Source organism: Daucus carota, chromosome 4 (genome assembly GCF_001625215.2).
Source record: "Daucus carota subsp. sativus chromosome 4, DH1 v3.0, whole genome shotgun sequence".
In the NCBI taxonomy this organism is placed as follows: Eukaryota; Viridiplantae; Streptophyta; class Magnoliopsida; order Apiales; family Apiaceae; genus Daucus; species Daucus carota.
Window position 1 is genome coordinate 3,141,843 of NC_030384.2, and position 13,481 is coordinate 3,155,323.

The 13,481-nt window shown below is 36.6% G+C and overlaps 1 protein-coding gene across 1 annotated transcript; it reads left to right on the forward strand.

Moving 5' to 3' along the window:
• Nucleotides 1–10,668: 10,668 nt before the first annotated feature.
• LOC108203371 (binder of USO1 and GRH1 protein 1-like) lies at nucleotides 10,669–12,321 on the forward strand. The gene has a single exon (XM_064091949.1). It carries the CDS (start codon nucleotides 10,669–10,671, stop codon nucleotides 12,319–12,321), a length of 1,653 nt encoding a protein of 550 aa, XP_063948019.1.
• Nucleotides 12,322–13,481: the final 1,160 nt, after the last annotated feature.

The following is a 13,481-nucleotide window of genomic DNA, read 5'->3' on the forward strand; positions in this document are numbered from 1 at the left end:
TTGCGGAATATACGTTATCCTTGTTTGAATATACGTGCCCTTTGTTGCTAAATGTACATACCCATTTCCGGTGGTAAAATTATATTTCCCGATTTTTTTTTTCATGTTTATTATCAGGGACGATAATTTTATCCAACTGTATTAGGACTTCATAAAAAGTTTCTAAGAAAATTTTAAGAAAATAGTTTTTGATTTTTTCAAAAAAAAAGAAAATAGTATTTCTCCAAACTGAAGGAACAATCGGACCTTGGTCCTACGTTTTATGATACTAATTAAAAGTTCGAACAGAATATTAACCTTAATCGCTACGGCGCAAGCGATTCAAATCCGCGTCTTCTAGTACTGTATTCCTTGATTCTCCTTGGACGAAGTGTGGCCTTCGATCTCCCAAGGTGTGCCTCTCCTTAAAGCTCCGAAAACCCAAAACCCTAGCTGTCTCCTTGAGAAAAACGTCTGCCTCTCTCTGACTCTAGGATTAATTCCTTTTTGTGTGTCTTTCAGCTTTAGGAGAACGAGAATATATATAGGCTACAGCAGGGATCATGGATCATTAGGTCAGGCCTTCCAATGACATTCCGGGCCAGGCCCAATGTCATTAAATATTAATTCTATCCACTAAAGAACTAATATTTGCACTACCTTTCCTAATTCCGTAAATTAATTATTTAATTCGGCTCCCATATTAATTGCTTATAAATTCCCCATGTTTAAGATATCGCATGTCCATTAATTAAATTAATTTCTGACAATTAATTTAATCAACATCTTTTATCCTTGATCATCCACTCAACCTTATAATTATGCAAGAACAAATCTGCCTGCAGGACTAAAGCATAATTATCTTTATGAGCTTTCAAGAGGACATCATCACCCGAATATATTTTTCGGACACGGTTTCCTTTTATAGTCAATATCCCACTCTGTATATAATGTCATTGCCCAATACATAAATTTGTAATTTAAAATAAATTACTTAATTTATGAGTCAAGGAATGTGCATTAAATACAAGTGTCAATCACTATATCCGGATTAAGAACTTAAGCATTAATAACATCATAGAATCTTAGTTCTTTATTGTCAGAATTAAAGAAACAATTATTCTACTATTTTGATCCCGTTCAATATACACAAAGTATATAAGTATTATTCAATAGTCAAGATAAACTATTTCCAAATAATACTTCAGTCGTTCTAGTGGTTTGTCTAACACCACCTCGACTGTGAACCTTTATTATATTATATAAGGAGTCTGACAATCTAATCTTCTGCTATCCCATTTGATACTAGATTGTCTACAATATATAATATACAGACAATGTGAAAACATGCATTCAAGATTCTCAAATAATTGTTATATACTTCAAATGAATATTTCAGTGTAACCCTAACAATCTCCCACTTATACTCAAGATATTCTTTAAGTATATCAGTGTCTATTACAAGCAATCCACTACCAACTATAATAACTATGTGACCAAGTATCTGACTCCTATCGCTTCCACGTGCTCCTGAAAAGCCTTAGCTGGTAAGCTCCTCGTGAAAGGATCTGCCCGGTTATCCTTCGATGCTATGTCAGCCACAATGATATCTCCTCGCTTAACGAACTGTCGTATGAGGTGATACTTACGCTCTATGTGTTTCGCTGCCTTATGGGCCCGTGGTTCCTTGGTATTCGCCACAGCACCAGTGTTATCACAATAAATCGTGATTTGCCGTGGCAGATTAGGAACCACATCCAAATCCAGCAGGAAGTTTCGGAACCATATAGCCTCTTTGGCTGCCTCAGAAGCTGCCACATATTCGGCCTCCATGGTTGAGTCTGCGATGCATTTCTGCTTCACACTCCTCCATATTACGGCTCCACCTCCCAAAGTAAAAACACATCCCGAGGTGGATTTTCTCTTATCCTTATCCGTCTGGAAATCCGAATCGGTATATCCCAGAGGCAATAAATCAGAGGACTTGTAAACCAGCATATACTCCTTAGTCCTTCGCAGGTACTTGAGTATTGCTTTTACAGCACTCCAATGTTCTTGTCCTGGGTTCGACCGGTATCTGCTAACCATGCCCATGGCAAAACAGATATCAGGCCTCGTACATAACATTGCATACATTAGGCTCCCACATGCCGAAGCATAAGGAACTGCCTTCATGTTCTCTATCTCCTTAGGTGTCGAAGGACACTGCCTCTTTGATAGAGTAACTCCATGTCTGAAGGGTAAATTACCCTTCTTGGAGTCCTGCATGTTAAAACGAGCTAATACGTCATCTATGTAGGGCTCCTGAGATAAAGCCAACATCCTTTTCTTGCGATCCCTTATAAGTTTGATCCCAAGGATGTATGCTGCTTCACCTAAGTCCTTCATTTCAAATTGTTTAAACAACCATGCCTTTATTGAAGACAACATCTTAACATTGTTTCCAATGAGTAAAATGTCATCAACATAAAGCACTAGAAAAACCACTGCATTTCCCTCACATCTCTTATACACGCATGCTTCGCTTGGACATTGATCAAATCCATATGACTGGACTGCCTGATCAAAGCGAATGTTCCAATACCTAGAAGCTTGTTTAAGTCCATAAATAGACCTCTTCAGCTTACAAAAAGATTCTCTTCGCCTTCTATAATGAATCCCTCTGGTTGCTGCATATAGATGGTTTCCTCAAGATTTCCATTAAGGAAAGCTGTCTTGACATCCATTTGCCAAATCTCATAATCGAGATGAGCTGCTATAGATAAAAGAATACAGATTGACTTAAGCATGACTACTGGCGAAAAGGTTTCCTCATAATCGATACCTACTTTCTGAGTATACCCTTTCGCAACAAGTCTTGCTTTCCAGGCTTTCACCTTTTTGTCTGATCCCCTCTTTTTCTTGTAGACCCACTTACATCCAATAGGTTTTACACCTTTGGGTGGTTCCACGAGCTCCCAGACCTGATTAGAATACATTGATTCCATCTCAGAATCCATTGCCTTTTGCCAAAGACTTGCATCTTTGTCCTGTATTGCCTCTTCGTATGTCCGGGGATCATCATCATGTTCACCAGAGACCAAGTCCGAAGACTCTCCCAAAAACATGAATCTGTCGGGCTGTCGAACAACCCTCCCACTACGACGAGGAACTGGTGCGGTATTAGTGACCGGTTGCACAGTCTGCTGTGGTTGTTCTACTTGTACTACAGGTTCATTATTCGTCCCTCCCACTAGTTCCTCTAAAACGATACTACTCTTGGGTTTGTGATTCATTATATAGTCTTCCTCTAAGAATCTTGCATTGGTGCTAACAGTGACATCCCGATCCTTAGGACTATAAAATAAATAACCTTTTGTTCCCATGGGGTAGCCTACAAGCAGCTTTACTTCTGTACGAGATTCTAGCTTAGTCGCGTTCTTGTTCAGCACATGTGCTGGACAACCCCATATCCGAATGTGTCTCAGACTCGGTTTGTCCCCGGTCCACAATTCTAAAGGGGTTTTAGGAACCGACTTGGAAGGTACTAAGTTCAGAAGATAAGCTGCTGTTTCTAAGGCATGTCCCCAAAATGACTTGGGTAAATCCGAATAACTCATCATCGATCTAACACTCTCTAAAAGAGTCTGGTTCCTTCTCTCTGCTACACCGTTCTGCTGGGGTGTGCCTGGTGTAGTCAACTGGGATTCTATCCCATTCTCTGATAAATATTCCCTGAATTCCCCAAGCAAGTATTCGCCACCACGATCAGATCGTAGTGACTTGATACTTTTATTATGTCGCTTCTCCGTTTTAGCTTTGTACTCTTTGAATTTCTCAAAGCACTCAGACTTACGGCGCAACAAATAAATGTATCCTTATCTAGCATAATCGTCAATAAAAGTGACGAAATACTCATAACCACCTCTTGCTTGGATATTCATAGGTCCACATAAATTAGAGTGAACCAATCTTAACACTTCTTTGGCTCTATTCCCCTTTGCCTTAAAAGGCCTATTGGTCATTTTACCTTCCAAGCAGGATTCACAAACTGGAAATGGCTCCACTGCCAATGAGCCTAAAGGCCCGTCTACTACCAGTCTTTGAATCCTCCTCAAGTTAATATGACCTAATCTCAAGTGCCAAAGATATGTTTGGTTCAAACTAGAAGGTTCCTTTCTTTTATTAGAGGTAGAAGATGTGTTATTCAATACCCTATGTTGTAGTTGCAGTGCGGGTTGACTAGGATTAATTATATACAAATTGTCTTGCAATGTACCAGAACATATAATCCGTTTATTCATCATAATAGAAACATTACGATCCAAACAAACATTATAACCATCCATAGCAAGTTTAGAAACTGAAATCAAATTCCTTCTAAAAGAAGGTACATAAAGACAATTGTTCAAAACCAAAATCCTATCAGAACCAAAAGATAAATGAATAACTCCTACTGCAACTACTGCTACTTTCGTAGCATCTCCCATGAACACGTAGATCTCACCATCTCTAAGCATTCTGGATTGCTGGAACCCCTGCATAGAGTTACAAACATGATCAGTGGCTCCAGTATCTACACACCAAGTGCTCGTAGATATAGCCGCTACAAATGTTTCTGTAACTAGAGAAAGAGACATACCAGTATCGTTTGTCTTCTTAGGAAGAGGACAATCCTTTTTCCAGTGACCCGACTGCTTGCACCGGTAGCACTTCCCTTTAGACTTTTTCACACCACCTTGAACTCCCACTGCCTTCACAGCTTTCTGTGTCTGAGCCTTTTTCTTCTTCTTATTGCCTTTCGGCTTAGAGGAAGAACCTTTCTCAGCCACATTCACTTGAACACTCTGGCGAAATAATCCTTCAGCTGCCTGAAGTTCTGTCAGCAGTTCCGCAAGACTATACTGCCTCTTGTTCATGTTGTAATTCAAGCGGAACTGCTCAAAACTCTTGGGCAAGCTCATAAGGATAATGTCAATCTGGGTTTCCCCGTCAAGCTCTGCACCAAGGATCTCTATCTCATTCAGATGTGACATCATCTTGAGAACCTGATCCCTTACAAGTGTACCTTCAGCCATCTGAGTGTTCATTAAAGCCTTCATGGCTACTTGCCTAGCAGCCCTATTCTGATCTCCAAAAAGTTCTTTGAGATTAAAGAGCATATCTGAAGCAGTGGCCATAGCCTGATGCTGATGCTGCAAAACACCCGACATTGCTGCCAGAATGTAACATCGCGACATCTCATCAGCCTTTGTCCACCGCTTATAATACTCTTTTTCCTCATCAGGAGCATCAGCAGCGGGCTGCTCAGGCTTGGGTTCATAAGTGCAAAACTTGTACTCCTCAGCAGTCAACACAATGTCCAAATTACGTTTCCATTCAATATAGTTAGGTCCGGTAAGTTTGTTATCCTTAAGTATGGTGAATAGTGGATTAAACCCCATTATATCCTGAGAATCATGCATGAAAAAATCACATTACACATAAAGAAGGGTGCATAAAAAATTAAGTCCTATTGGTTCCTCTAACAATTATTAAAATTAAATGCACTAACGTTTAAACACCATAAGTTTCTGGTACGTCACGATGGGTGACATGTATACCACCTATATTTGTTTAAACGTTACTTCGGTCCTATTACTAAACAATAAGCCATGTTGGGGTGGTCTATATTATTTTTCATAGCTAAGTGTATACCATCATCAAATCTTAAATTACCCGAAACCTATGGAACTTGGTACGCCACGATGGGCGGCATGTATAACTTCCAATATTTCTGGAATAGAATACTTCAATTCAATATTCGTGTCTGGTTTGATTTCCAGGCAGTGGAGGAGTCACATCGGTCTCACTTAATACCCATAAGCCTTCGAAATCGCCCCAAATCAGAGATAAAGAAAATCCGTATCTATTCGTATTAATTTAAGAAGTTTGTTCCAGTAATATCTATAACATTCTAGACACCATAAATTACATGCCACGATGGGTGACGTATACATAATTTATATTCGCCTTTATGTTAAATTACATACAAACAATGATGGAGACCATGGGATTTAATACCATATTAACTCCCTCTCCCACTTAGAATTTGCTTTGAGGATTTTAATCTAGATGCATCGCCCTATGTTATTTCTTCGAAGTCCACATGCATACTATCATGGTTATAGCAACATAAAGAACACATAAAGAACACATAACATGGCAGCATACTAGCATGATTAAAGCATTAATTAAAAACATCCCTATGTCCATGTCATTCTAGCATGCGAAGGGTTAGTATCACATGGCATAACAACACAAACAAGAAACACATAATAACAATAATCAAAAATCATAATAAACCACATCCACTATTATGGCCCTGGAAAAATCAGCTTCGAATTCATCCTTCGTCAGAATCCAGATCTGTCCAGAAAACTTCGAGAGCCCGTTTGGAGGCCTAAACGGCCTCAGAATGCCTCGAAAAACTCCGGAAAACGCCATCGAAATCACCTCAACCGGGGTTCCCCCGGTTATGGCTAGCTTCGTCTCGTTCTGCCGTCTCCGAAAAGTGATCATTCGCCCAAATCGAACATCGTATGCAAAAGTTACGCCCAAAACAGTGCAGCACCCCCGAAACCCTAATCGCAGCAGCGGAAGATCCTTGTTTCTTGCAGCCCCGTTGATCAAACAATTACATACTAATTGTACAGACGAACCAGCCTATTCTATTACATCAGATCATAATCTAAAACAATTACAAAATGAATTACAAGATTAAACTATCACGATCAACCCTCGTGATTTACAACAGCCACGATAAACCACGTGGAATCCAAACATAACAGAATAATTAAAACACGGCCATAATAGTGGACAACGACCTGCATCACAGAATCACTATATACATGCATATATAATCATGACATGGACTTCATATCATAAATCGCAGAACCGCAACCTCGCTATGATGCCATTGAAGGAACAATCGGACCTTGGTCCTGCGTTTTATGATACTAATTAAAAGTTCGAACAGAATATTAACCTTAATCGCTACGGCGCAAGCGATTCAAATCCATGTCTTCTACTGTATTCCTTGATTCTCCTTGGACGAAGTGTGACCTTCGATCTCCCAAGGTATGCCTCTCCTTAAAGCTCTGAAAACCCAAAACCCTAGCTGTCTCCTTGAGAAAAACGTCTGCCTCTCTCTGACTCTAGGATTAATTCGTTTTTGTGTGTCTTTCAGCTTTAGGAGAACGGGAATATATATAGGCTACAGGAGGGATCATGGATCATTAGGTCAGGCCTTCCAATGACATTCCGGGCCAGGCCCAATGTCATTAAATATTAATTCTATCCACTAAAGAACTAATATTTGCACTACCTTTCCTAATTCCGTAAATTAATTATTTAATTCGGCTCCCATATTAATTGCTTATAAATTCCCCATGTTTAAGATATCGCATGTCATTAATTAAATTAATTTCTGACAATTAATTTAATCAACATCTTTTATCCTTGATCATCCACTCAACCTTATAATTATGCAAGAACAAATCTGCCTGCAGGACTAAAGCATAATTATCTTTATGAGCTTTCAAGAGGACATCATCACCCGAATATATTTTTCGGACACGGTTTCCTTTTATAGTCAATATCCCACTCTGTATATAATGTCATTGCCCAATACATAAATTTGTAATTTAAAATAAATTACTTAATTTATGAGTCAAGGCATGTGCATTAAATACAAGTGTCAATCACTATATCCGGATTAAGAACTTAAGCATTAATAACATCATAGAATCTTAGTTCTTTATTGTCAGAATTAAAGAAACAATTATTCTACTATTTTGATCCCGTTCAATATACACAAAGTATATAAGTATTATTCAATAGTCAAGATAAACTATTTCCAAATAATACTTCAGTCGTTCTAGTGGTTTGTCTAACACCACCTCGACTGTGAACCTTTATTATATTATATAAGGAGTCTGACAATCTAATCTTCTGCTATCCCATTTGATACTAGATTGTCTACAATATATAATATACAGACAATGTGAAAACATGCATTCAAGATTCTCAAATAATTGTTATATACTTCAAATGAATATTTCAGTATAACCCTAACACAAACATGTTGAATGTACGTGCTCCAAATAGGTAAAAATACGTGCTCCAAATTGGTGAATGTACGTGCTCTAAATGGGTGAATGTACGTGCCCTAGCGGGATGATTCTATATGCCCACGGTGCTGAAACACGTGCCCTAGATTTATGAACAGAAGTTCCCTGATTGATGAAAACTACGTGCCCTTTTTGAACTTCTCCAAACTTTTTGAATGTACATTTTTTAATTTGAAAAATATTTTAATTTAAATAATATTTTATTTCTATTTTTTTAATTAAAAAAATAATTTAAAAATTTCAAGTTTATTCACTGTTATTACATTGTATACATTTTCTAATTTAGAAATATTTTATTACTATTTTTTTAATTTTCTGAACAATTAAATAATACTAGTTTAAAACCCGTGCGAAGCACGGTTATTTTTAATTATAAAAATCTATAATTTTAAAATAATAAGATTATAAATAATTTATTAATAATAAAAATTATTATGTTTTGATTAAAAGATATTATATTTTAATTAAATATGTTCTAATTTGAAAAAATATTTGACTTAAGTATCGAACATCCAAAATCTAAGTACCGAAAACCAAAATTATTAATGTTTCGACTATTATATAATAAAAATATAATCTTCAATTTTAGGCGTGTATAATTAAAATTATGAAAGATTTTAGTGAAGAAATAATAGAAAATTTAATACATTTTAACTAAAAAAGGTAATTGCCCATATTATTTTTGAAAAATTAATAAATTTTGTTAAAAAATAGATAAGTTAACGGAATAATCAAACTTTTAATGTTTCGTCCCCGTGATGTACAGAATTTTAATAACTTTTATTTTATTATATATTCAAATATTTAAATTATTAAATTATAAAAATAAATATATTTTTTGAAATAGTAAACTTTTTTAAATAAATAAATATTAAAATAGATTTTTAAATAAATAAATAATGACTTATCCAAATTTTTCCAAAATTAAGATATTTTAATAAAAATAAATAAATAATGCAATATGTTTAATTTGAAAATGATAATTGCATGTGATATTATTGAAAGAAGATTGTTGGAAAAAATTGAATAAATAGTGTGTTTGAATTGAGAAAGGATTTGATGTTATTTTTGGAAAAATAGGATTTTATCAGAAAATTAAAATCAAAACACATTTATTTTATTTATATTTATTTATATTATTTTTACACGAATTTAATTTTAAATTAAGATCTATAATTGAAATTCATCATTCCTACTCCTGAATCCTTATTTCTATTATATATAGAATATAATATTCATAATTATTAATTTAATTTTAATATTAATATTTATTTTTTTATTCTAACCTAAAGATATATATTGTAAATCACAAGTTTTGATGATAACACTTCAGCAAGCTGCTTTATTATAATAGCCTACTCTTTTGATATTGGTTGCTTTAGCCTGCTGTTTTGTATCTGCTAATTCAGTTTTGCAGGAGTTGAAAACAGCGAGCTGTTATGTGATAACAGCAAGCTGAATAGAGTCTGGACAGAAGCTGTGTTTTACCCAGATTTCCTACTCGATATTTCTACAAGGGTTAGGACTTATATATTGTAAATTCTTTGTTCAGTATATAGTTTTAGTGAACGTTTTAAGCTCATTTAAAATCAATAAAACGTTTTCTAAATATGGGAAGAAGTTGAAGAGAATTCAAAATCTTTTCACTTAACAACTTCGATCTTATCCCTAAATTATAGGAGCTGATTTGTAATCGATTTTCAAACTTTAAACTCCTATAGTTTTGCAGCTAATTTCTCTCCAACGTTCAGAACAACGTTCACAAGATCGTTGATGGAGATATTCAGATCTCTAGCCGTTATATTATTTCAATATATATATATGGCTCTTGTGTTTTTCAGAAAAGCAATTAACTCACTTTGAAAAACCTCAATCTTTCTCTAAACTTCGAGCTTGAATTGTTCACTGCTATTATATATTATTCAGAGAATACTTTTGAGTTGTAATCATTCTTCTTGTAATTGATTATTGTGATTAGTCACTGAAACTAGCAAGGGTTCTTAGTGGATTAGAATGGGAAGAGCTAGGTAATTAGTTACATTGATTCCCAAGTGCAAAAGGTTCAGGAACGAAGGAATTCAAGGAGAGGAAGCTCACGAATTCAGAGGTTCAAGGAACAAGTTGCTTAGAGAAGTCAGTGGGAAGCTAGTTGCAAGCTGCTCAAGGTTAAGGGAATAACAACAAGCTGTTTCAGTGACTGGGTAAAGGGAAGATATATTACTGTAACTGTTTGATTTTCAGTAATAATATATTCTCTTACCGAGTTGGTAAGGGACCAGGACGTAGACCATTAGATATAGGGGTCGAACCTGGCTAAAATTGCTTGTGTCTGATTTACTTTTGTGCTCTTTACTGTTTTGATATCTGCTCTCATAACAGCCTGCTTTAATTGCATAACAGTAAGTTGAAAAATCCGGTAAAAGTTTAAAACTGACATTGGTAGCTAATTACACCTATTCACTCCCCCCTCTAGGTGTTATTTCATTTGGTATCAGAGCGAGGTTTACTAACATTTCTGTAACAGGAAAGTATAGATCCTATGGCTGACCAATTTCAGGGAAAATCAGACTTTAGAGCTCCTCTCCTCACCGGTTCGGACAATTACAATTGGTGGAAAGGACAAATGGAAGCTCATCTCTCCAAAGACCCTCTCGTGCAAAGAGTTGTTGAAAGAGGTCCATATCAATTCCTTGATAAAGATGGCAAAGTCAAAGATTTTGATGAACTCACTACCGACGAGCTAACAAAGATGGCTGCAAATGGAAAGGCAAGAAGCACTCTCATCAATGGTCTCAACCAATCTGAATATGACAAGGTGTCATCTCTTAAATCTGCAAAGGAGATATGGGATGCTTTGGAAGCTTATCATGAAGGTTCAAAGGGTCTAAGAAAACTCAAGTTGGGTCAACTAATGAAAGAACTTCGTGCTTTCGGTTTGCAAAAGGGAGAAACCATCAAAATAGCTCATGCTAGGTTTCAAGTCATTATCAACAACCTAGGGAGACTTGGAAAGACGATTCCTCAGTTAGAACTCAACATGAATATTCTTACTTCGGTTCCATTCGAATATCAAGCCAAAGTAACAGCCTTGGAAGCTGCTCTAAATATTGATACTATGGATCATCTAGCTATCTTTGCTGAGTTAGAGCAATTTGAGACAAAGATGAATGCCAAGAAGAATGCTGTTTTAGTTGAGAAAATGAAGAATTTAGCTCTTACTGCTGAAAAGAGCAAGCCAGAATCAAATGAGGAATCAGACGAAGATCTTGCACTCCTTTCTAAGAAGATTCAACGGATGATTAACAAGCATAGTCAGCTGAAAAAGGATAAAGTCAAGGACAAGGCTAAGTACTCAAGTAGCAGAAGGCCCTCCAAGGAATCAAAGGATCAGAACTGCTTCGAATGTGGAAAGCCTGGTCACTTCAAGAAGGACTGCTACAAGCTGAAGTCAAAACAGCCTGCTGTTTCCAGAGACAAGAGGAAGAAATCCAAAGCACTTCTGACTTGGAGTGATGATGAAGAAGAATCTGCCTCTAGTGATGACTCTGGTGAGGAAATGATCAATCTTGCACTTGTTGGCATGGAGGATGACAATGTTCAAGGACTCACCGAAGATGGGTTTGTCGAAACTGATTCCGAGGATGACAACAGTGAGGTTAGTTCATTCCAATTTGATCTCTCCAATGATAATTCTGTACTAGAACAACTAACCATGCAGGAACAAGATCGTATTCCAAGTGAGGAATATAATTCTCTCAAGGCAGAAAACAACAAGCTGACTGAAAAGAATAACTATCTCAAGAACATGGTTCAAGAGCTTATGCAGAAGATAGATACACTCTTTAACTCCAAAGAGCCTACTCAAGCCATAATCAAGGAACTTCAAAGAAAACTAGATCAATCTGAAGGTTTTCATAAAGTCTTGATGAGAAGAAATGAGGCTCAAAAAGAAGAAATCTCCCAGCTGAAACAAGAGATAGAAGCCAGAGATGCATGCCTAGAGACGTTCAAAATTAAGGAATCTACAAAGCTGCATTCATCTCAGCCTGCTGCTAGTACATCTCAGCCTGCTTCAAGTACATCACAGCCCACTACCACAACAAGACTGCAAGCTGAAAAGATCCAAACTCTTGAAACAGAAGTCTTAAAGCTCAGAGAATGGGAACTTTTGTTCAAGGAGAAGAAGGTCTAAAATACATGATGAAGAACATCAAGGTTCCATTGGATAAAGAAGGTGTTGGTCTCAACTTCAATAAGAAGGCAAATGCTCTCAAGTATGAAGGAAGGTGTGGCAAACCATACAAATATGCTATGCCCTGGAAGAAATGTGCAAAATGTGGAGGACAAGGACATCTAGCCCAGAATTGCAGAGTAAGACCTCAAAGACAATACTTCCAGAAAAGATCAGAAGGGAAAACAGCCAACTGGAACAAGAAAACAGCTTACCAGAATGGTCCAAACAGAAGCTATAGAACTCAGTAGCATACATATCCTACTGTGGTCCAACAATGGATCAAGAAAACTGATTTAAATGCTTTATATGTTCTTGCTTCTAACCAGGGTGGACCCAAACCAATTTGGGTACCAAAAGGTTGAGTTTTGTTTTCTTTGTTTTGCAGATCTGTCTTGCTGCTAAGATCAAGTCTACACAATAGATCATTGATAGTGGCTGTACAAGGCATATGTGTGGAGACAAAACTCAGTTTAAGAGTCTAAAGATGAAAAGAGGAGGAGGTGTAACTATTGGTGATAGTAAGACTCTCCCTATTCTAGGTAAAGGTAAAGTTGGTAATGACACTACCTCTATTTCTAATGTTAGATTTGTTAAAGGCTTGAAATACAATTTGCTTAGTGTAAGTCAATTGCATGATGATGGTCATAAAGTTGAATTCTCTAAGGATAAATGTGTTATTACTGTTGGTACTAACCAGATTCCTCTAGTTTCTAGAAGGGAAGGAAATATATATATCTTAGATTTTGAGTTGCAGAAAACAGCCTGCTGTTTAGCTGCTGTGGATGCTGATCCAACCATTTGGCATAGAAGATTGAGTCATGCTCACATGGACTTGCTTAAGAAGTTGTCAATCAAGGAGCTAGTGAGGGGTTTGCCCAAATTATAGTATGCCAAGACCGAGGTGTGTTCAGCATGTCAGCTAGGCAAGCAAATCCGAAGCACTCATATGGCTAAGAATATGGTATCAACTACTCAACCTCTAGAACTCTTGCACTTAGACTTGTTTGGTCCTGAAGCTTATAAAAGTATAGGAGGTAAGCAATATTGTTTTGTTATCATTGATGACTATTCTCGATATTCATGGGTTTTATTCCTTCGTACTAAAGATTGTGCATTTG